Source organism: Rattus norvegicus, chromosome 3 (assembly GCF_021556685.1).
Source record: "Rattus norvegicus strain SHRSP/BbbUtx chromosome 3, alternate assembly SHRSP_T2T, whole genome shotgun sequence".
NCBI classification, from domain to species: Eukaryota; Metazoa; Chordata; class Mammalia; order Rodentia; family Muridae; genus Rattus; species Rattus norvegicus.
The window spans coordinates 106,644,367-106,666,584 of NC_141536.1; the positions used below are offsets into that span (position 1 = coordinate 106,644,367).

The 22,218-nt window shown below is 47.8% G+C and overlaps 1 protein-coding gene across 7 annotated transcripts in view; it reads right to left on the bottom strand.

The window, feature by feature from the left end:
- Positions 1-511: 511 nt before the first annotated feature.
- Positions 512-22,218, bottom strand: part of Pla2g4e (phospholipase A2, group IVE) — a 65,679-nt gene continuing 43,972 nt past the window's right edge. For 4 of the 7 annotated variants that reach the window (XM_087650923.1, NM_001430039.1, NM_001430038.1 and 1 more), the window contains 16 exon segments: positions 21,909-21,949; positions 20,671-20,713; positions 19,790-19,853; positions 18,645-18,805; positions 18,456-18,542; positions 17,973-18,010; positions 15,812-15,947; positions 14,555-14,691; positions 10,554-10,776; positions 8,242-8,356; positions 7,634-7,771; positions 5,886-5,993; positions 5,308-5,511; positions 4,233-4,399; positions 2,723-2,906; positions 512-2,436 (listed from right to left, as the gene is read on the bottom strand). In XM_087650923.1, the coding sequence (XP_087507049.1) occupies positions 2,219-2,436; positions 2,723-2,906; positions 4,233-4,399; positions 5,308-5,511; positions 5,886-5,993; positions 7,634-7,771; positions 8,242-8,356; positions 10,554-10,776; positions 14,555-14,691; positions 15,812-15,947; positions 17,973-18,010; positions 18,456-18,542; positions 18,645-18,805; positions 19,790-19,853; positions 20,671-20,713; positions 21,909-21,949 (2,064 nt within the window). In that variant the 3' untranslated portion in view covers positions 512-2,218. 7 annotated transcript variants of the gene reach the window in all.

Here is a 22,218-nt window from a genome sequence, read left to right on the forward strand (position 1 = left end):
TTCTGTGTTGAAGCTCAGAATCCCAATTTGACCTTAACCGATGTTCACAAAGCTTAGGGGACTCCTCAGGATGCTGAGAGTGACTGCGTGACTCAGTCTCACTACTGACGCAACCCAATTTCCTGGGAAGCAAATGTTTTGCAATCTGCTGTGCACAAAGCATGCACTCGCTGCTGATGCAGGCTGACTTTACCTTCCTTCCGTTCTTCCTGCCAAGCACAGGGACTGGAAGCAGCTTGGCCTGCCCCAAGTAGTAGTGCTCCACTAGCTGATGACAACTTCATAAAAACAGGGAGTCTTCACCACAAGCAGTGACCACCCCTGCAGCAGTCAACGAAGCACCCTGAAGAGAAATGTGTGGACCAGGCCCCCTCTACCCCTAGTAGATACTAGAGAGAAGAAGGACCAGAGGAGTGTAGTGTGGGGTTGAGGGCAGAGGCGAGAGTTAGGGGCAAGGATGGGGGGTCAGGTGTGCTTTGTAGCACCAGAAATGAAACCAGATGAACCAATATTCGCCTTCATAACCACTTTATTCTGTGCTCAAATGGTACAGTGCTCTTATAAACTTTGTATGCTATGGTGAGTCCAAGGCATGGCTGCCTTCGCCTTGCAAAAATGTTCTGGCTTTCTCTGATAATTCAGAGCCTGTTCCCTGCATGAGGGAAGCAAAAGCAGCCAGCTACTTGGAGGGCTAGAGGAAGTTCTGGGCGTCCCGCTCACAACAGCAGCACCTGGGCAGGGGTCAGTTTTGCAGGCTCAGAAGCCCAGCTTAGTAACGGCTCAAAGGGGTCTGTGGACTCATGCTCCCCAAGCTGGTAGAAGACAGTAATAAATCCATTCTTCCCCAATGTTATCCACATAGGAGTCAAATCCCCTCACCAGATGTGACTGACAGGTAAGTCTGGAGAAGAGAGGACACTGGTCTTTTTACAGTATGGGTTCCTGCCAGTGTGGCTGGGTCTGAGTTCACAGTCAGCCCCAATCATACTTCAAGTAGCAACGATGGAAGCAGGAGCCCATTTGAAACAAACTGTTGGGTACCACTCATCTTTCAACAACCAGAACTGTGGAGGGATCATGTCCTCCAGGCTTGTTGGGCTCCACAAAGGCCGCATCCCTAACTGCCCTTCTGCTTCTACCTGCTCACTGCAGGGGCCCCCTTCTATCCTTTAGTGAAGCCTGGAGTCTGGGTGTCTGGGTGACCAGGGCTTCCCCACAGATTCTCCTCCAAAGCTGAGGTCTTTGTCAGAATCCAAACTCACCATTCTGAGGTCATCCTTCCTAACCTTATTGTCTGAGTCACTGTATAAGGGCTTAGATAAACAGGTCATAGTGTTTCTGTGATAAATAAGAGGAATCATACTTATAAATAAATAACCCCATCTGCAAGCCAGAGAGACGCCAGCGATCATTAATGGCACTGGGAAGTGTCGTGTACCCAGTGCTGCTTGCCCACAGCCTGCCCAGGCCTCCCTGGATGGCATCCTGGATCCTCACTCTGTGAGCTTCTGCTGCGTTGTCCACAGTGCCTGGTTTCACTGGAGCTGAGGCTTAGACCTAGTCCTAGTCAAGCTCACATGATCTCTAGCCCAGGGCTCTGGTAGCTGAAGAGGCACTAGTGACATGGGTTAGTCACCTGTTTGGCTTTGCTGTGTCAGAGGTCAGGCTTTCCCCTAATATTCTCTTCATCGTAGTAAAAAATAAAAATAAATCACAAAATATTATCGACAACAAAAATTCCGCGGATGCAATGAATTACCTTAAATTTACAAAGCATTTTCTAGAGAAACTTAAAGCAGTTTTTGGTCTTCCTGGACATTTCTCTAGGCTGGCCATGGGAGGAAGAAAAGGAGAGGAGGGAAGGGGAGGCTTAGGGGAGCTTTGCCTCCAGCTGGAAGGGTGAGTGAGGTCTCTTGGGAACTAGCCACTCTCTGTGCACACATAGTCACATTCTATACTTGAGACGGTGTGGGAGTCTGTGGCCATGGTACCTTCCTTGTCAGAAAGTGGAGAGAAACTCCAGGGGTATAAAACCCAATAGACTCTTCTTTTCTCTCTCTCTCCTTTGTTCATTTGTAACATTTTACTAGAAAGCCCAGGCCAAGCTGCTGCACCCCCCAGCCAGAGAGCAGGGCCAGCCAGCTGTGTGAGGTCTGGTTTGAGGGGTGATGCTTCTGACAATAGAAGCAGACACAAGATGGATAGGACTCCCTCGGGCCTAGGAGGGACACTGGCTCTTCATGCGTTTCTTCTCCATTGCTAGTCTCACGGCCTGAATGAGCTTGTCTTTGTTATTGAGGATGTTATACTCTGAGAGCTTCACCAGCTTGTCGAAGGCGGCCTCTGTGTACGTCAGCTCCTTGGTGGCATAGGGAGACTTTGGTCCATAGATGTTCAGCTGGCCCAGTTCTAGCTCCTCAGGACTTCGCTCTACACCTTGGAGTGGGAGGATTCGCTATAGATACTTATGGTAGATTGCAAGGACTTGTTTGCACACATAGACAAACTTGCATGCATGCACTCTCACATGTGTGCACACACACACACAAACATACACTCACAGGCACACAACCCCCCCCCCCCAAGTTCCTCAGGGCAGAGGCACAATTCACCCATTTCAAGATTCCACATAGCTGGGTATCATAAAATGGTCAAATGACTAAGAGCAGAGACCATGTTGCTGATTTCATGGATAAAGATGGATGTGGGGACTGGGGCTTACCTGGAGCCTTGTACTTCTGGAAGGTGTCATTGATGAGTGGGAAGTAGACCACGATGGGCGCATCAGGCTCCTGGGGATTCTCCATCACATAGCACTCCTTGAGACTTTTGTCGTCCTCCTGGATGGAGTAGTTGGGGAAGGGGATATTCTGCTCCGTGCAGTACTCGCAGGTTTGTTTCAGGGGCTGCAACGGCATGGGAGAGCAGTGAGCACTGTAAGCCTGGGGATGGCTAAACCACACAGTTCCTGGTCCTGTTTCCCTGATTTTCCCAGCCAACACTGGTCCCAACCTGCTTTGCCACTGTGCGGAATTTTTAGGAAAAAAAGCCAACTCAGGTCAAAAGGCCCAGGCAGTAGGCTAGTGCCCAGCCAGCTGAGAGCTCCTTCTATGAGTTTTTAAAACCCAGAAGCCCTGCTCCTGCTGCTTTACCCAAAGACAGACCAGGGAGACAGCGGTGGCATTCTGTGATATTAACAGACTCTGGGCCTGGTCCCTGCAGTCCTGACTGTCCAAGGGCTGGGCTTTGAAAAGGTGCCTTTAAAGTCACGAAGAGTCCCATACCTGACTTACTTGCACGTGCCTCCAGCTAGCTACTTAATCTTTGTTTCCACCTCTGACCTAGGGATAACATTAGCTGTGTCACCTACACAAAGAACTGGTGCAAGGACCAGGCAGGATCCCGGGTAGGGAAGCAGCCCGTTGTTTATTTACAAACCCAGGTCAGGATTGTTGCTTTCATTTTTGTCAGCTGTCTGTAATTCCTTTCTTCTCCCGGCATTAGGCTGGGATTATATATCTCTCTATATAATATATTATATAATTATCTATAGTATCTATATCTACATCTACATATATCAAAATCAACCAAAAAAAAATCCCAAACAAACAAAACAAAAGCCCAGGACTTTCCCTTAAAGATGAAATAATAGCAACAACAACAGGGCTGGAGAGATGGCTCAGTGGTTAAGAGCACTGACTGCTCTTCCAGAGGTCCTGAGTTCAATTCCCAGCAACCACGTGGTGGCTCACAACCATCTGTAATGAGATCTGATGCCCTCCTCTGGTGTGTCTGAAGACAGCTACAGTGTATACATATACATATTATATATTATATATTATATATAATATATAATAATTATATATGTATATATATCAACACCCCCACCATTGGTCACTTGTGTGATCATATGGAGGCCCTGTGATTACATGGTCTGGGATTATTTTGAAAATAAGATATTATAAACTAATCATGATTATTTTTCAGCCGAAAAATGACCAAGTGCCTCAGATGCTCAAAAGCGATAATAAAATTGCCATTTATGAAGTTCATGCAAACCCCAAGTTCCAGCCTGTGAGAGCCAGCGATGCTGTGCTCCTTTCACACAGTCTCAGAGTGTGCTAGCAGAGCGCATCCTCCCCTGTTGCAGCAGTTCAGGCCTCTGAGGTGGTGGCGCTGACTTATGACAGCTCAGAAGCCACTGGGGCTGGGGCTGTCTCTGAAGTACTTGCCTTTGTCTGGGATCCTGCGCAGTAATTGAGATGGATGATAAGGTCGACTTTTCTCTCTGGCCTAAGGAGGGGCGCATAGCTGGAGTTGACAAAGAATGCAGTGTCCAGCAGGTTCAGGTGTTTTGTAAACTGTGTCAGCTGGTTTGGGAAAGTGTCCAGTACTGTGTCTGAAAAGTCAAGCCTTCTAGTTAGCATCCTACCAGATGCCCCCGATGTTGGCTATGGGTGGTGTGGAGGTAACCGTATGCACCGAGTGCCCTGCCTGGAGCTTTCTTTCTTCACACTGGGCCTCTAGTCTCCCATGTTCTCCCTAGGACACTGAATCCTACTTCTCTGGGAAGGTTAGTGGATACCAGCATGCTCTTGAGGCCTTAGCAAGTCTTCTCTCGGTTATGCACACAAATTCACTCTGACTCACCCATAGAGCTTGTGGAGAAGAAAGGGTTAAGGGGAATTTATAAACTAGGGATACCCAGGGACCCAGAGCTATCAGCCCATTTTTCACCAGATAGCAAGGACGAGAATAACAGTCCAGGCTGAAGGACTTTGCAGGCTGTGGCCAAATAATACGTCAAAGAACATTTCCATGTAGTAGAATAGGAAGAATGTTAGCCCTAGTCCCTAATGCCTTCTCAAGGAGGAACACAGAATTAAAACTATGGGAGTGTGATCTAAGGCTTGGGGCTGTGAGACTGAGCTGGGCTGTGTTTGCTCAACTGCAGTGGGGGCACCGCTCACAGTGAAAGGTGCTCCCAAAAGATATTGTCAAAAGAGATCACATCTCTCCACTTGCACAATGGGGCCAACTTTTGCAGCTAAAACTGCTGGGAAGATTCTGTGGTTACAGTATATTACCTAATTAATGCCTGCATTGCCCCCTGCTGGCAAAGCCGTATGCATTCACGCTCTCAGTCATAAATGGAAGAGTGTCATGCCCCGCCCCCACCCACTCACCCCCTTGCACAAGCTGGCTGTGTTCTGTCTATTATCATGACCAGAGGACACCATCTTTCTCGATGACAACTTCAATGCCTACTTTCCTTCCTCCCAACAGAGCCAGCCTGGGTTAAGTTACCTTTCCACATACAGAACTGTTTGTTCTGTAAGTAGTCGGTGTGCAGCTGCAACCCGTACAGGAAGTTGTGGAACTCAGACACCAAGGGCCTGTGTGTGAGGATTTCTCGGAAGGTGTTGGACAGCCATGTGGCTGGGATCACTACTGTGGTCTCCAAGGGGTTAGCATCACATCTGGGGATTTCAGGCAGGAGGGGATCATCTTCTGTAGGGAGAAGGGATGGAGGGCAGGTTACAAAAGTTGGGGTGGCACTTGGTTGCTTGAGACGGGGTGGGGGGCAGGAGGAGAAAGGGAAGGAAGGAAGGCCCCACAGAGGATGGTGAGCCCAGAAGTGTGGTTTTTCTCTGTGCTCACAGATTCCCTAGGCTTGTCAGCTCTCTGGATACCAGAGACATCCTTCTGGCCTTGGCTCAAGTACCACCTGTAATCACCCTGCCCCAGTGAGGCTTTAGGCCAACTGCCTTCCCATGTCTGGGTCGCTGGGGTGATGTGGATACCCCGACAGGCAATCAGCCCATAGTTCATGATCCATACCCACTATATTCATTACCCAAGAGGGGAGCCAGGGTGTTACCCACCGATGTCATGCAGTTTCTCCCTGGTCCACCTATAGAAAAACTCCTCCGAGGTGTGGGACAGATTCCAAGCATCAAGCAGGTTCAGGGAAAAGATGCTACTCCACAACCCTAGAGAAGCAGAGAGGTCGTGAACAGCTCTCCCAGACTCCCTGCCCACCCACCCCGAATCTCACGGGTCTGACCTTAGCCCCATGCCTGCTGTAGGCCTGGGTGTTTTGGGGGTGGGGGATGTTTTGGATTTCTGACCTTAGCCCCATGCCTGCTGTAGGCCTGGGTGTTTTGGGGGTGGGGGATGTTTTGGATTTCTGTCTCCCACAGGACAGTTCTATGTAGTGACCTATGGTACCAATCCTCAGCTCTTTTTTTCCCCTCCCTCAGTGCAGGGAGCAGGGGTGCTTACGGCACAGCTACAGTGGAGAATGACAACTGAAAGTGTAGGCTTTAGGTTCAAGCCCAGCTCTGATCTTGCATCAGTCTACGTGGAGAAAGCACTTAAGACAGTGTCTGGCATATAGTAAGTCTTGATACACATAAGGCTAGCTCTTACTTTTTAATGCAAAATTTATATAAAAATACTACAGATACATTAAAAATTTAATAATAATAACAGATATGGGAACTCCACCTGTAATCCCAGTAGGGAGACTGAAGCAAGAGGGCTGACATGAATTTGAAATCAGCGTAGGACATTTATAAAGTCCTGGGCTACAGAGTCAGACTCTATCGCAACAAACAAATACTAAAGATGATATTCTTTTTTTTTTTTTCGGAGCTGGGGACTGCTGAACCCAGGGCCTTGTGCTTGCTAGGCAAGTGCTCTACCACTGAGCTAAATCCCCAACCCCAAGATGATATTCTTTATTCAAATTTCTCACATGGAGTTGAGAAAACAGGTCCAGAGAAAGTAGGTAATTTAGGCAATCTCTGTGCAGTTAAATGTGAAGAATCAGAGTTCAATCTGAACTATAGGTTTCAGAACCACATGGTAGGAACCAGGCTCAGGGGAGAAGGAGGCACTGTGGGTTGTGGGCTTCTGTGTGGAGTTGGTAGAAGAAATGAGCCATGAGTTAGACTTTCTGGAATGGGTTGCTTTGGAGTAAGTGGCATATAGACATATAGACATCCTGTTTAAACAAAAGGGGTTTAAACAGCTGCCCTAGAAGCTGTAATGACAGGCTTATTTTCTGAGGTCATTTTTCTGCAGATGAAACTCTGAAGCAAAGAACAAAGACTGGCTGTCACAGTCCGTGGACCATGCACTCAATGACCTTGGCTTCTGAGGAACCAGAGAGCAAGGAACGGGGAGCTGGCCTAGGCTTTCCCAGCCAGCGGCTCTGTCCTTTCTGCTGGGGTCCTCTCTGCCTGCGATCTGAGGTGCAAGCAGGCAAACTGCTGCCCAGAGCCAGGCAGGGAAAAAGTGTGGGTGGTAATTTTCTATCTCAGCCTTCCAGATCCAGGATTCCAGATCTTCTGAGAAAATCCCAAACAGACCAGAGGAGACAAGGGTGCTGGGAGATTCCTGTAGGAACCCTTTACTGTTGTCTCCATGGGCCTAATGAAGATTAGGGCAGTCACAATCTGGAAGTAGGTTCAGGAGCTCCTTCTGGTTTAATGTAAAGCAGCAGATCCAGAAAGTTCAAGAGCTCAAGGCTAACCAAGGCCACCAGCAATGGGACTGGATTCTTCTGTTATCGGTTAGTCAGAGGCAGGCCTGGCCAGCACTGGGGGTGAATATCTTAGGGAGTCACCTAGCATGTAGCACATCTCTGGCTCAGGAATCCTCTTCATCAGCCGCCCCATGAAGAACTCAGAGCCAAATAGCTCCGTGGGGATGAAGGCTCCGTACTTCTGCATGCCCACTTCGTAGGGGGAGAACTCGAACCATTCTGTACACAGGAGCAGCATCAGTCTCAGGTTGAGGAACCATCCACACAACCTTCCCTCCACCCCACCGGTGCTGGCTCCAGGGCCATGGGGAGCTTGCAATTGCAAGCTGCAATTCCCCTGTGTGACACAAGGGGGCGTTTGCTGCTGGACAAAACAGCTCTACAAGTTGCTAAGCTCAAATTTTTGCTCCTCAAAGCTGAATAAACAGGGGCAAAAATGAACCCTTCCAGGTTTCCCTTTTGGGAAACCTAAAAAAAAGTCTTACTGTCTCATTCTTCACAGTCTTCATTTCTCACTGACCCATCAGATAAGCCCCGGCAAGTTAGGGGACACTGCCCCTGATCGTCCCTACTTACAAGGGAGATTTCTTCATCTGTGGGGACACTGTTTTTTGATGTGGAGATCAGTAAAGTGTGTGTTGTACCCGCCGAGAAGGGGCCCCCTCTAAGTCGCTAGCCAGCAGTGTTACCTCTGAAATCCTGGTTGCTTACATCATCCTTGACATTGATAGTGAGGTAGATGGGCAGAGGGTTCTGTCCCCGGCACAGAGCAGCTCGCTGTTCTGACAGCTTGCATTCATTTTTCTGTTGGGACACCAGTGCTTAGGAGAGGTGGCTGACAAGCAGTCGGTGAAGAATGAGAGAACAATCGGAACCCTTAACAGCTATTTCCAGGCTTCGGATCCCCCCAGGTGACTGGCATTGGCTGCCTTAGCTCGAACTGTCAACTCTTAAATGAATTTGGGAAATGTATAGCATTTTCTTGGGCAGTCTGGCAGCATAGGCCATAAGTAGGGCGGGGATGGCTCTGTAATTTAAGACTGTGTCCTGCGGTCTCAGGGTTCTCATATCTCAGGAGCTAAGGGATATGGTGAAGGTAGGAGAAGTCACCACCGTTCCTTCTTTTTTTTTTTGGTTCTTTTTTTCAGAGCTGGGGACCGAACCCAGGGCCTTGCGCTTGCTAGGCAAGCGCTCTACCACTGAGCTAAATCCCCAACCCCTTCCACCGTTCCTTCTTATTGCTATTATTTCCCACTTACTACTGGAACCCGAGTGGCACCAGGAGTTTTTGTCTTATTATCTTGGTGTTTTTGGTTCTCTCAAAATATAAGAGGCAAATCTTTCTCCCCTGTCCCGTCCTTTCCTTTCCTTTCTCCTTTCTTTCTCAACTGGAAGTTTAGAAACCCGAAACTAGGTGACAATCTAAGTAAACCCCAAGTCCCCAGAGTTCTGTGTGTCATCAGTGAGGCAAATCCTGAAGATATGCCTGGGCCACCAACTGTGTCCCAAAGTAAATCAGCCAGCACTATGAGCATCCGTGGTTACCCTGTGCACAATGACTCCAGACCCTGGGAGGAATGGCAAACACTTGTGCTGCCTAACGACTCTCAGACCTCCTCAGAAGCAAAATAGGGTACTTATCACAACTGGACCCAGAGATCTGGACAACAGAGAGTTTAATGTCCTAGAATTAAGCCACAGACTCAGGAAAGAGCCCAGTTGGGTTAGGAGTGCTGGAAGGTAATAGACTCCTGCCATAGCCAGAGTTGAAGAGCCGAGGCCTCTCACGGCTTGCTTCTCTCGTCCTAGCCTAGTTCTCCATTGCTCTAGGGCCTCAGAATGCTCAGACTTCCAGCCTAGAAAGCTGTGGTGTCTTCTTCTCATTATGTGGGTTAATATTGATTGTTATTGCTAGAAGGTTTATGCCCGTTGTGATATTGCGTGCTTTTAATCCTATCATATGGGAGACAGAGGCAAATGGATCCAAGGCCCTCTTCTGACCTCTGTGGACACACACACACACACACACACAGAGGTGAAACACTCATACACACAAAATAAATCTAAATAATTATATTTCAACTAAAAATTAAAGAGGAATAGTTTGGTAACGCATGTATGTAATCCCAGCACTTAGGAGGAAACGAGAGAAAAACTATAAGCTCAAAGCCAGCTCCAATTATAATGTGAGTCCCAGGCTAGCCTGGGCTATACAATGTGAGACTTTATTTCAGAACATTAGCTCATTGTTACTGCTCAAAATATCTTACTTCCTTTTCTTTTTATGTGTTTCATGTGTACGTATGTATGGTATGCACACATATATTTAATGTGTGTTTACATACATGTTGGTGTATGCATGTGTGTATGTGTGTGTATGTGTGTATGTCTATGTGCATTTGTGTATGTATGTGTGTGTATGTATGTATGTGTGTATGTGTATATGTGTATATGTATGTATGTATGCATGTGTATGTGCATGTGTGTATGTGTGTGTATGTAGATTCCGAGGCTGATATCAGATGACCTCCTCAATTACCTCTTACTTTGTTTGCTGAGGAAGGGTCTCTTCCTGGATCAGGAACAACACAAAGGCCTTGCTGTGAACCCTTCTAGGCCACACAGCACTTGCATGCTCCTATTTGTCTCCCCCATGTGGGGTCAGACAGAAGCGTGATTGACAGCTTTCTAGCTGCCCAGCTTCCTTCCCACTTCATCTTGGCATGGCTTTCAGGAAATATGCTTCATGTATGCAGGGAGCACCCAGGCTTGCCCACCATGGGGGTCTTAGTTCTCTCAAAGGGATGTGAAAGATGGCCTCACCATCTTCATCACCCTGATATGTATTTGGACACCCCATGATTCTTCCAGCCGGAGGAGGATGTACATGCAGGTCTAACCTAATGTCTTTGGCCATGGAGGTTCAAGTTCTCTGATGAGGAAAGACTATGATTTGATATCAGTCAGGCAGGTGGGACCCAGGAAAGGCTTCAACACTCACCTTATCTCCCAGACTGTACTCCACCAGCTTGCCCCAAAAGTCTGTGAACGTGGTCTTGTAGCCCTCCTGGCTGTGTTGTCGGAGTTCCTCTTGCCATTTGCAGAGCTGATCTGGGTACAATGCAGGCATCTTGTCTTTGACAACATGTCTCCGGGCCTCAAAGACTACAGGCTCCAGGTCTTTGGATGACCACTCAGGATCACTGTACAAGGTAGCCATTGTCCTGGTGAAAGACAAATACAGATGACAGAGCTACCCCGGCCCTGGTCTGAGCAGCTCTCTGTCCAGGACAGAAGATGGGCAGATCATGGGATCATGGGGAGTCCCAAACCTGGCAGGAGAAGGGCCCAAAGGAAAGGGAACAAGGGAGGGCCTATGGTGAGAGGTAAGCAAACACTGCTTCTCATAACTGATTGTTTCCCTCTCTTCAATGCCTATCGTATGTCGTGCATATCACGCTAGCTGAGATGAGAATTCTGCGCTCAGGTCTGCCTGGGTTCAAAACCAGGCTCTACCACTCACTTGCTGTGTGATCTTGGGGAAGCTACTTAACCACTCTTTGCCTCAGTTCCCCTAACTGAAGTGGTGAAGAATTGTGATTGATGTACCCAACTCATACAGTTCTTGTAAAAAGATTTTTTAAAAAGATCACAAAACTTATCATTGTATGAAACGCCAGAGCTGTGATGAGGGAGAGCTGGAAACATTTGATTCCTGGATTGGCTGATTCCAGACTAGGACACTAATTAAAGTTTTATTTCCTGGGGCCCAGGGCTTAAGGACATTGGCTGCTCTTCCAGAGGGCCCAGATTCAATTTCTAGTATCTTTGTAACAGCTTACAACTATCATTAACTCCAAATCGAGGGGATCCAACGCCCTCCTCTGGCCTCTGCAGGCACCAGGTATGCACGTGGTACACAGGCGTACATGTAGGTAAACTCCCCATACACATAAAATAATTTTTGAAAAGATTTATTTCCTCTCTTTGCTCTTCCTCTACCTCTTCTCCCTCCCCCTTCTTCCTCATTCTCCACTTCCTCTTTTCCTTTTTACCTTTATGTGGACTGTGGTGGATGGAGACAGCAAGGCTGGGCCTGAGGTCCCCTCTGGCTCCTGCCTGCCCCCACAGAAGTCCAGCAAGGCTCTGCTGAAGTGAGTTAACTTTATAATTACTTGGGAGCCGCCTTTGAACACAGGCCCTGGACTGAGTTCAAGGTCCGGTTTTGGGGCTGGTAAGACGCCTGCCAACAAGCATGACTACCTGAGTTTGATCCTGGGCATCCCCGTGGTAAGAGGAAAGAAGCAAATCCTGAAAGTTGTCCTCCACATGGGCATGTGCACACAAGCATGCATGAGTATACACACAGACACATACTTAAATAATTTTTTAAAAGAAAGCTTTAAAAACTCCAGTCATGAGCTAAATGACCTTGATGAGCAATGGTCAACTCTCTGTTCTCCAGTTCAGTGATCCTTAGCTGGGTCTGGGTCTGACTCTGTTGGATCAAACCTCTGTCAACATAGCCCCTCTTTACTCTGTCCCAGTGGCAGGGGAATTTGTCTAAGGACACCCGATAATACAAACAAGTGCCTCCTTCCTTCCTAGGACTGGTTCCAAGAAAGATGGAAAATGGTGGGGTTTCTTCTACAGATAGTAGCCTGCCCTCCATAAAATTTATTCATTACTTTCATACTTTTGAAAAGTTTCCCCCAACCCATTGCTAATGTTTTATTTATTCTTCATTTACTGACAGGGTTTTCTGTAGACCAGGCTGGCTTCCAACTCAGTATGTAGCTGAGGTTGGCCTAGAACTCCTGGTCTTCTTGGATCTCTCTACCTGCCTCAGCTTTCTAACCGACGTTGTTGTTTGTTTATTTTGTGTATTGAGTGCTGATTTGCATGTACACCTGCCTGCCAGAAGAGGGCATCAGATCCCATTACAGATGGTTGTGAGCCACCATGTAGCTCCTGGGAATTGAACTCAGGACCTCTGGAACAGCCAGTGCTCTTAACCACTGGACCATCTCTCCAGCCTGCTAACCATTGTTTTAAAAGGGATGTTTTCCATGCTGTCCTCAATTCAGGGAACCTGTAAATGTTTTATTCTGACATTCTGGCTGGGCCTGAGGTCCTCTCTGTCGTTTGCCTCTTACAGAGTAGTCCAACAGTGCCCCCTATCCCTGATGAAACACGTTATCATTTTAAACCTATTTTATTATTATTACTTATTTTGTTTTTGTTTGAGATGGGGTCTTTACTATGTAGCCCTTGCTAGTTTGGGACTTGGTAAGTAGACCAGGCTAGCCTTGAATTCGCAAAGGTCCATCCACCTGTCTCTGACTCTTGAGTGCTGGGCCACCACGTTCACTATAATCATAATAATAATTTTAAAAATCATGTGGCGAATTGGATCCCCCTAAACTGGAGTTGCAGGCGCTTGTGAAGTTTCTGACATGGATGTTGAGAATTAGAGTTGGATCCTCTGCAAGAGCCGTATGTGCTTTTCATAGCTGAGCACCTTTCTAGTAATGTGAATTATTTTTATAGCTGTCTGGGAGTAGCCACTGAACATGGGCCCTGGATGGAGTTTAGATTTTAGGTCTATGATTCCTGACATGAGTGACCCGGGGCAAAACCTTGTGCTTCTCCGTCTGTAAACTAGCAGTGAAGAAGTTATGAGAACCTCCTTGTCTGCAGGCTCTTCATCTAGAAACCCAAACAACTGCAGGTTGAAATCATTCAGAAAATTCTTTCACTGAACATTTATGGACTGTCATTATTCCTGAGATAAGAGAACATGTCTGCTTACACAGCAACTGCATTGGTGTTATAAGTAACCTAGAGAAGACTTAAGGAACGCCTTAGGAGTGTGTGTGGGACACTATGCAGATACCATGCCATGTATACAAGAAGCTTGAGTATCAGCTGAGGATAGCCCATGGATATCCTGCAACCAGTCCCTCTTGGGTATCAATGGTCAGCTATGCTTGGTGCAAAGGACAATGCATTAACTTGGCCCGTCTGATCCAAAGCCCCCAGCATCTGACAAGTAGATATGGAGCCAAGGGATTTCTCAGGACAGGGTCATATCCAGTCCCTCCAATGAGAGCTATGTCGAGTTCCATGGAAGGAAAAGACACAGCAGAGGGACTCAGGGTTCAGTCCCTGACACAGTAAGACATAGCTTTGGCTAAGAGGCTTCCAGTGGCCACAAGGAAATTTTAGTGAGCCCCTTCCACTATATAAAGTGTTAAAAGGTCTGAGTTATGACTGTGGTATATAAGGATAGTTGTGTTGGTGACAGTCATTGAAACATTTTCATTAATCTACAAGCTTCTTTATTCCCTTTGAGTTAAATATTAATGAACAAATAACTTTTTTTGCCCCTACTGCTATGTCTCCTGTTAGGTTTGACGATGCCAGGCTTCCTTATAGGAGCCCAGTGCCCACCTTCCTTCCACCTCAGCAGAGTCAGGAGGCAGCCCTGTGAAAGCTCTGTTCATTCCTTTCAGCTGCTTGAGGTGATCTGACAGGGCAGAGACAGGGACAAAAGATAGCACTGAGAAACTACAGGGAGGCAAGCCAGAGCAACTGGGCTAGTTCTACCCATCCTGAAAGACTGGGCCAAGCCCCAAAAGAGGGTGGCTGCATCCCATTAGGAAACACCAAGCTCATCCATCATTGCACACCATGTTTTCCTGGGCTGCTACCACAGCCCCAAGAACATAGCCAACAATGACCAATGTATGCAGCAGCTCTGTGCTTAATACTGGGAGAGGCCATGACTATTGTTAAGCCCACTTTACAGATCCAGTAACCGAGTCTAAGGAATTAAAGTAAATGCCTCAAATCCCACAGATGTGCATGGTGGAGCTTTCTGGGCATCATGAGTCACTTTTACTTAGGATGGCAAAGTTCATGGTTTCCCCAGATCCCAGGCCACACCTATTTGCTACTTCCTCTGGGCTTCTCCACCAGTGATGGTGTCCAGTTCCTTACCAGGTTGCACCTGACAAGCCGGTGAGGTAAACAGAACAGTCCAGAAGGTTCAGCTTCTGCAGCCCCAGCAAGTGGCCATACAAGGAGACCATAGACCTCGTGCCACCTCCTGTGGCCATGATGGCTATCATCGGTACCTGTAGGCACAGAAGCAGACTTCCATAGACAAGGATATGGAGAGATCCCGGCTTAATATGAATGGTGGGATACAGAGATCTGGTTAGGAGAAGGGAGGGGAAGGGGATGGTTTGAGGACTGCCTTTCCCAGAGCAGTAACTTAGTAGGATCCAGAAGGCCACCTTTGCTCTACACCAAGTTATGATATCAGTAGGGCTCAGTAAATCAGAGTCCTGGTTAAAGAGTTCTGAGTGCCCAACCCAGTTCTCTATTAATAAGCATCAAAACTGAGGCTGTGTGTATGTGAGTCATGGATGGTGACTGACAGACATCTGTACCTGGCAGTGATGTCAGGGCATTAGTCCATGGCCTGGTACATGGCACAAGCTCAGCCTAGGCAACATTGTGAGAGCAAGAGAAAACCCACGATACTGATGGCAAGGGTGGTTAGCATAGGTTTAAGGAGTCCCTGGTGTGGTTCCCTAAAGGTGAGATCAAAGAGGAAGTTTTGGGCCAACTTCCTGTCTCCATTTAGTAGGGATTGTGAAGTTTTTCCTGTAGCTGAGGCTCAGTCATGGCTCCTTTCTCAGCCTCAGAAGCAAAGTGCTTGGGGGCTAACCTACTCCCCAGACTAACAGATGGAGCTGTAGGGACACTTGGCTGCCTCCAGGGGAAGAGGCAACTGGCTCTGGGAACAAGAGGGGCTTCTCTTCAACTTCCCACAGTCATTTCTGGTGGGGATGGGTTCACGTGCAGAGTAGAGAAGAGAGAGGACAAGTGGGTGGGAGCTGGGGATTGGGTGCCTAAGAGGATAGAACTCAATGTTTCCTGGCTGGGGCGAGAATGATGTCTCCATGTGGTCTCAGTAAGACAGCTTAGTCATGTAAGGATCCCGAGTGTGCATGTGCGTGCACGTGCATGCAAGTGAGTGTTGGCAGGGTCCCCTACCCTGGTGAACACACAGCTGAATCACAGGTATCAGGGCCTTTGTCCTGGCACCAGGACCTTAGTAGTTGGAGCAAACACAGAAATCCAGGTGGTACCATAGTCACCCTGGATAGAGCGGTTAGGAGAAGATGGAATTGGGGACCAATAGCCCAGAGTGACCCTCAGCCTGGGCCAGTGCCCTTGCTTGCCCACCTCATGCTCATGCAGGCCCTCCTCCAGTTGCAGCACTTGATTCAGTGCCTTGGTCACCGCCACCTTCCGCTTCTGCAGAAACTCCACCTCTTCCTGGCACAGGCTGAACCCGAGCCGCACATCCAGTGTGTTAGAGCTGTGGGAAAGGGAACCCTGTAGCCTCCGCCTTTAATCAGCCGGTGGAGAGCCAAGTCCTACCCGTATCTCTTCTGTGGCCTTATCTACTCTGATCTGCGAAATGCTCACCGGCCAGCACTACCCTCAGTACCTAATGAGCCACCAGGACTAACTCTCCAAAGCTGGCTCTCTGAAAGTTGGCACTTGTCTAAAGACTGCTACTTCTGCCACCTCAGCAGGATATAGAAAGTTCCAAAAAAGTTTCTCTCGGTACCTTCTCTCTCCCAAAGCTGGTATGAGTGACAAGGGCCTCTTAAACCCTTTGGTTAAACTCCCTGCACAGAACTATAGAGCATAGTCTCTTCTGAGCCTCACCAACTAGCCCTCTGCTCCTGTGAAGCTCCCTGCTCCTCCTGAGCCCTCCCTGCCCACAAAATCACAATTCTCCTGTGTGTTTGTGTGACTGACAAAGCCACTCACTCCCCTGATCTCACTGTGCCATCTCCCAGGCAGAGGAGGCATGAGCTGCCGGTTATGCCTGATGTTGGCTCCCCCCGCCCCCTTTTTAATCACATTCTCTGTCTGGAGCAAGTCCAGGCCTGGCATATAAGACCCTACCAGACCTACGCAAGCTCACCCCAAGCTCCCAATGGGAAAAGACCCACCGGGTTCTTGGAGCCTGCTTTCTGAACTTTGGTTAGGGTCTTTATCTTCATAAGAACACCCTCGTTTTTATTACCTGTATTCCTGAATCCTCTGAGCCCCCCTCCCCTGGAATTCTGAGGGGGTCTCTGTTAGTGTGCTATCTTAGCTTACTGACAAAGCTGTGTATCCTAGAAGGCAGGGCCCGAGGCTCTCCCAGCCCCTCTCTTCCTATGAGAGCAAATAGTAACACTAGTACTGGCGGGCATTTGCTGAGCTTCCGCCCACCATTTATATTCCTGGTGGGAATATTTTCCTGGTATTTCACATGCACTCATTTATGAGATTCAAAGAACAAGCTGAATTGCAGGTGGAAAAAACAAGACCCAGCAAGATTGAAGAGATGGCTTAATAGCCCTGGCTGTTCTTCTAGGAGACATAGATTCAATTCCCACCACCCACATGGCATCTTACAACAGTAACTTCAGTTCCAGGGGATATATCGCCCTCTTCTGGCCTAAACTAGCACTACACACAAGTGCTGCACAGGCTCATGTGCAGGAAAAACACTCATATGCGTAAAATAGAAATGATAAAAAATTATAGTCACTTGATTTTCAACAAGGGTAAAAATTAGCAAGGGAAAAAACAGTCTTTTTGATAAGTGATCCAGGAGCAGTTGAATATCTGTAGTGTAAAATGTACAGTATGCAAAGTAAACTAAAAATCAAACACAACCTAGAGAGCTAAAACTAAAGATGTCTTAGAAGAAAACATGGGAGTAAAGTTTCGTGATTTTGGATTAACCAATACTTTTTTGATTCGGCATCAAAAATACAAGTGACAAGAGAGAAAATAGGCTTCCTCGAAGTTAAAAACCTTTGTTTTTCAAAGGACACCATCAGTAAAACATGAAGAGGAGCCGGAAGCTACGTTTCAGCAGTTAGACCTGGGTTCAGTTCCCAGCACCTACAAGGTAGTTCACAGCCTTCTGTCACCCCAGCACCAGGACCCCCAATGCCCTCATCTGACCCCCACGGGCACTAGGCATGCATATGACATACATGTATACATGTAAACAGTCATACACAATATAAAATAACACACACGCAAAGAACATATAAAGACACCTCACAAAACAAGCCAAATATAAAATACTCAGATCCAGGATACACAAAGAACTTTTTTAAGTTAATAAAAGTCAGAGCCCATTTAAAACATGGACAAAGGACTTAGGTAAACACATCTCCAAGAAGAAGATCTACTAATGGCTAATTAAGCCCAGAATAGATGCTCGACTTCATTAGCCATCGGAGAATGACAAGTGAATGACTGGGAGCTACCGCCTCACACCTACTCCTCTGAGTTAGGCGGAGCATAGAAGGGAGAAGAGGTACTTTACCAGGGTGAGGACTTCATGTGTAACTCATAGTTCTCTCCCTGATAAGAAAAAGGTGAAAGGCCTGTTAGAGATGACACTGAGAGCAAAGGGAGCCAAACAAAGAGGTGGAAACTTATCCTCCCTCGACCCAGCATGCATGCATGTCCACAATACTGTGCACATACATGCGCTCTCTCTCTCTCTCTCTCTCTCTCTCTCTCTCTCTCTCTCTCTCTCTCTCTCTCTCTCACACACACACACACACACACACACACACACACACACACACACGCTCCCTTCCCACATCCTACTTCTGAACATGACATTACACCATTTTCGCTCAGGCTCCACATGTTCCCGCGTTCCCACTGAGGCCTACAAGTCCTCTCCATTTTGCCTCAAGACCCCACATGCTACCCTCCCCATATGTCTTTGGACTCTTCCCATCTCTCTGTTACAGGAGCTGAGCATCTCTGGGACCCCTGGGCAGACCCACGTGCTCACCAAAGGCAGGGTCATCGGCTGGCCATCAGAAAGGCAATCGAGGGGCTGGCAGACTGTGTCATTCCTTTGTGCTTCACAGCAGCAAAGCTAGAAAGAAGTGTGGGCTCTGTGAGGAGCTGAGGGGCTCCTCTGCCAGCTCTCCCAGCCCAGTTCCCTTCTTCCTCCCTTCCAAGGGTGGCTGCCATGTACCCTATAGCTCCAGTGGCTCTTAGGTGCCTCTGCATAAAGCTGGGGCTGGGAGTATTTGGGGTAGTGGAAGCAGGCAGGATTGGGGCAGCAGGGCTCCAGACAGGGCTGGACACACTGGGTGTTCTCGAAGGAGTCTGTCACCATCACCAGAAGGTTTTTGTCTGAGAAAGAAGGTAAGATGTTATACCCATGGAAGTTTCTTATCTCTGCTTCCCATTAGTCCAGCAAAAATCTTATTTTGACTCAGTGTCTAGGAAGACTTGTTCTTGCAAAGACCCTGGTGTGGTTCTCAGCACCCACATGGTGGCTCACACCTATTTATAACTCCAGTTCCAGGGGATCCAATGCACCTGGTGCATATACATATACAGAGAGGCAAAACATTCATACACGTAAGATAAAATAAATACATTTCAGAATAAAAAGTAGTCCTGTCTTAATGTGCCAGGAGGAGTTTGCAATCCCTGGGCACTCATTAAAATGCTTCAGACAGGGCTCTGAAATCTGAATTTTAAAAATCTGTGAAGAATGTTGATAGATATACTCTTCAAAAAGCCCTTTAAGGTTCTGAGAGAGCTCTCAAGATTAGTCTTCTTGGTTCTGCTGTGCTAGAAGAGCCCCAAAAGTCATCAGCTCACTGCAGAGAAAATATAGCCATCAGACTCTCGGTTTGGGAGCAGAAAGCCCCCCAGCCCCCCTTTCTGGTCACATTTGTGGGGCCACACTGCTCTCCTCCTGTGAACAGCTGGTAACCCAGCATAAGAGTGGTGGGTAGAGGGTGCACAGTGGCTTGTGTGGGGCTCTTCCAACTGGAAAATACCATGAGTTGGAAGCTGCTAGGAAGGTGTGGCTTGAGGACCCCTGCAGCTACCGTGCCTATCTGTCCCAAGTCTGCCTACTCAGTCACAGAGGGTAGCAGGCCTGAAGATTTTCACTTGGATCCCTGGAAGAACAAACCCTTCATAGAAATGGATGAAGAGGATAGGTGTCTGAGGACACGATTCTGAGTTTTGACTTTACTTCTCTAACCTGGGATAGTCCAGATAGGTTGAATTGGCCTGTTTCCCTGAGCTCCAAATTGACCTAGATCGTTAGCCCCCACCTCTATACCTAAACCAGCCATTAGACAGAGCAAGGAAACTCACTTTTCTTCCTCTTCCTTGGCCTCCTGGATTCTGCATGAACTTCCAGGCAAGAGACTTGGCGAGACTGTGACAAAGCAAAGAGGGCGACTGGGACTCTAAGCTCAAGCCATCACCCTCCTCCCTTAGTGAGAGGGGAAGAGGCAAAGACCCAGATGTTGGTCAGTCATGGGGTTATGCTATGCATTCTGGGTTTGCTGTAGACAATTCTGAGCCCAGTCAAGGCATGGTGCCTCACTACAAGAGGGAGAAACACACCACAGTTCACTGGGAGTCATGTGCACAGGGGCTGGCCTGAAGCTGTGTTCAGCCTTGCGAATGAGAACTTGGGATAAAATAAATTTCCAAGAAGCAGAGGCCAGGTGAATGCCTTGGTCACACATTTCAAACACTCTGCTTTTAAAGGGAGAAGTTTGCTGGGATAGTGGGAACATTCAGTTAGAACAACTACAGTTTGTACCCCCACCCCCACCCCCGAGACAGGGCCTTACTATGTAGACCAGGCTGGTCTTGAACTCATAGAGATCTGCTTGTCTCTACCTCCCGAGGGCAGGAATTAAAGGTGTGTGCCACCATACCTGGCCTATGAAATAATTTTGGTTCTGAAACCATGCTTACAGAGGTGTTGGAGTCGTTGTGACTACGTCTGGGAAAGAAGTGATCTTTGGGGGATGTAGAGTCTGGGCAAAGGTGATACCCTGGTACTTCCTGCCTTGATACAGAAGCCCAGAGTGCAGGCACCATGCCTGGGTGCACCCTCATTGGGTTAACCATTTAGTCTAATTCTCCCTGGACAAGCCCCAACTTGGGCCCAGCACCCTATCCCCTGAGAGCAGCAGCCACATGTAGCCTCTAAAACTTCCAGAACCCAGGAGGACAATTACCACCAGCACGCCATTGGTGATGAGGGTCTCTGATGAGGAGACACTGAAAAACAAGAGAGAACCCCTGGTCAGTAATAACATTCTTAGCTGACCCCTTATGAGGGTGACAAAAACTATAAATCATTCCAGCCATAAAGTAGCATTTACCACTAGGTTTGAACCAGACTTGGCATCTCTCTGTACCTCAGCATCTAAGGAGGAGAGGCAGGGGGATCAGAGCCCTAAGCCAGTTTCTGTGATGCTGTTTCAACTCAGGTCTAGGTCTATGGGTTGTTGTATGTTTAAAACAGGATGTCCGTGGAGAGATAGATTTATTGGGGAGAAGTGTTGTAAGACTGCTGCTCCACATCTAGAACAGATACAAACACTTCGTACCAACAAAGCTCCTGTGCTTTAATTAATGTATGCCTTTTACAAATAGGGTTGGATTTTACACATACAGTTCCAGAAGAGGCCAGAAGGGGGCATCAGATCCTCTGGAAATAGAGTTACAGATGGTTGTGAGATATCACGTGATGCTAGGAATTGAACCCAAGACCTCTGGAAGAGCAGTGTTCTAAGCCACTGTGCAGTCAATCCAACCCCCAGATTTAGCTTTCATTGCCTTCTCCTCTGGTTCTGGCCAATGGTTAGATTGTTTATTCTGACAGTTCTGGGTCAATGAGGATAAGCCTTTTTCTGATCCTATACCACAGTGGTAGGAATTCTACCTGGAAGCTCCTGTTGGAAATGCTGGGGACTGAAGCAAGCACTGAAGTGTTCTCTCTCTCTCTCTCTCTCTCTCTCTCTCTCTCTCTCTCTCTCTCTCTCTCTCTGTGTGTGTGTGTGTGTGTGTGTGTGTGTGTGTGTGAGAGAGAGAGAGAGAGAGAGAGAGAGAGAGAGAGAGAGAGAGAGAGAGACTCAATATGGGCTACCATATTTGATTTATACAGTACTAAGAACTGGACCTAGGCTTTGTGCATTCTAGGCAAGCATTCTGCCAACTGAGCTAGATGCCCAAACCCAAAATCTTTAAAAGAATGCTTGCATCAATGAAACTAGAACAGTGGTGGAGCAGGGCACTTATACCCTTTACAAGCTCCTGCTTCATCAGTGCATAGATGGAGAAATGGAGAGAGAAATGGAGGACGTCATCCCCGTGCCAGCAGTGAGGGTGGACCATGGGAGGGCAGCACAAAGGCAGTTTCAGCTGTAAAGTCAAGGGTCTTAGCTGACAGGCAAGCCTGACACCTACTTACTTTTCTTCGAGCAGGAACTCCACTTCCAGTTCTTCCATGCCCTGAAGAGAGAGAAGAGGAAGGAGGCTACTGGTCATGTATGCACATCCAGGGACCTTCATCCACCATGGGACCAGCCATGCCTTGCACATACTTGGTCCTACAGCCACGAAGAAGGAACAGCGGTCCCAGCTCTCCTTACCCTCCTCACCACTCTTTGTCCCAGGTCTCTGATGTAAGGGGAATTCAGGTGTGGATGTGATGCCTGGCCCCAAGTGTGAGTTCATCTGTACCAGGATGATGGCTTTCTATTTCAATTCACTGTTTGCCT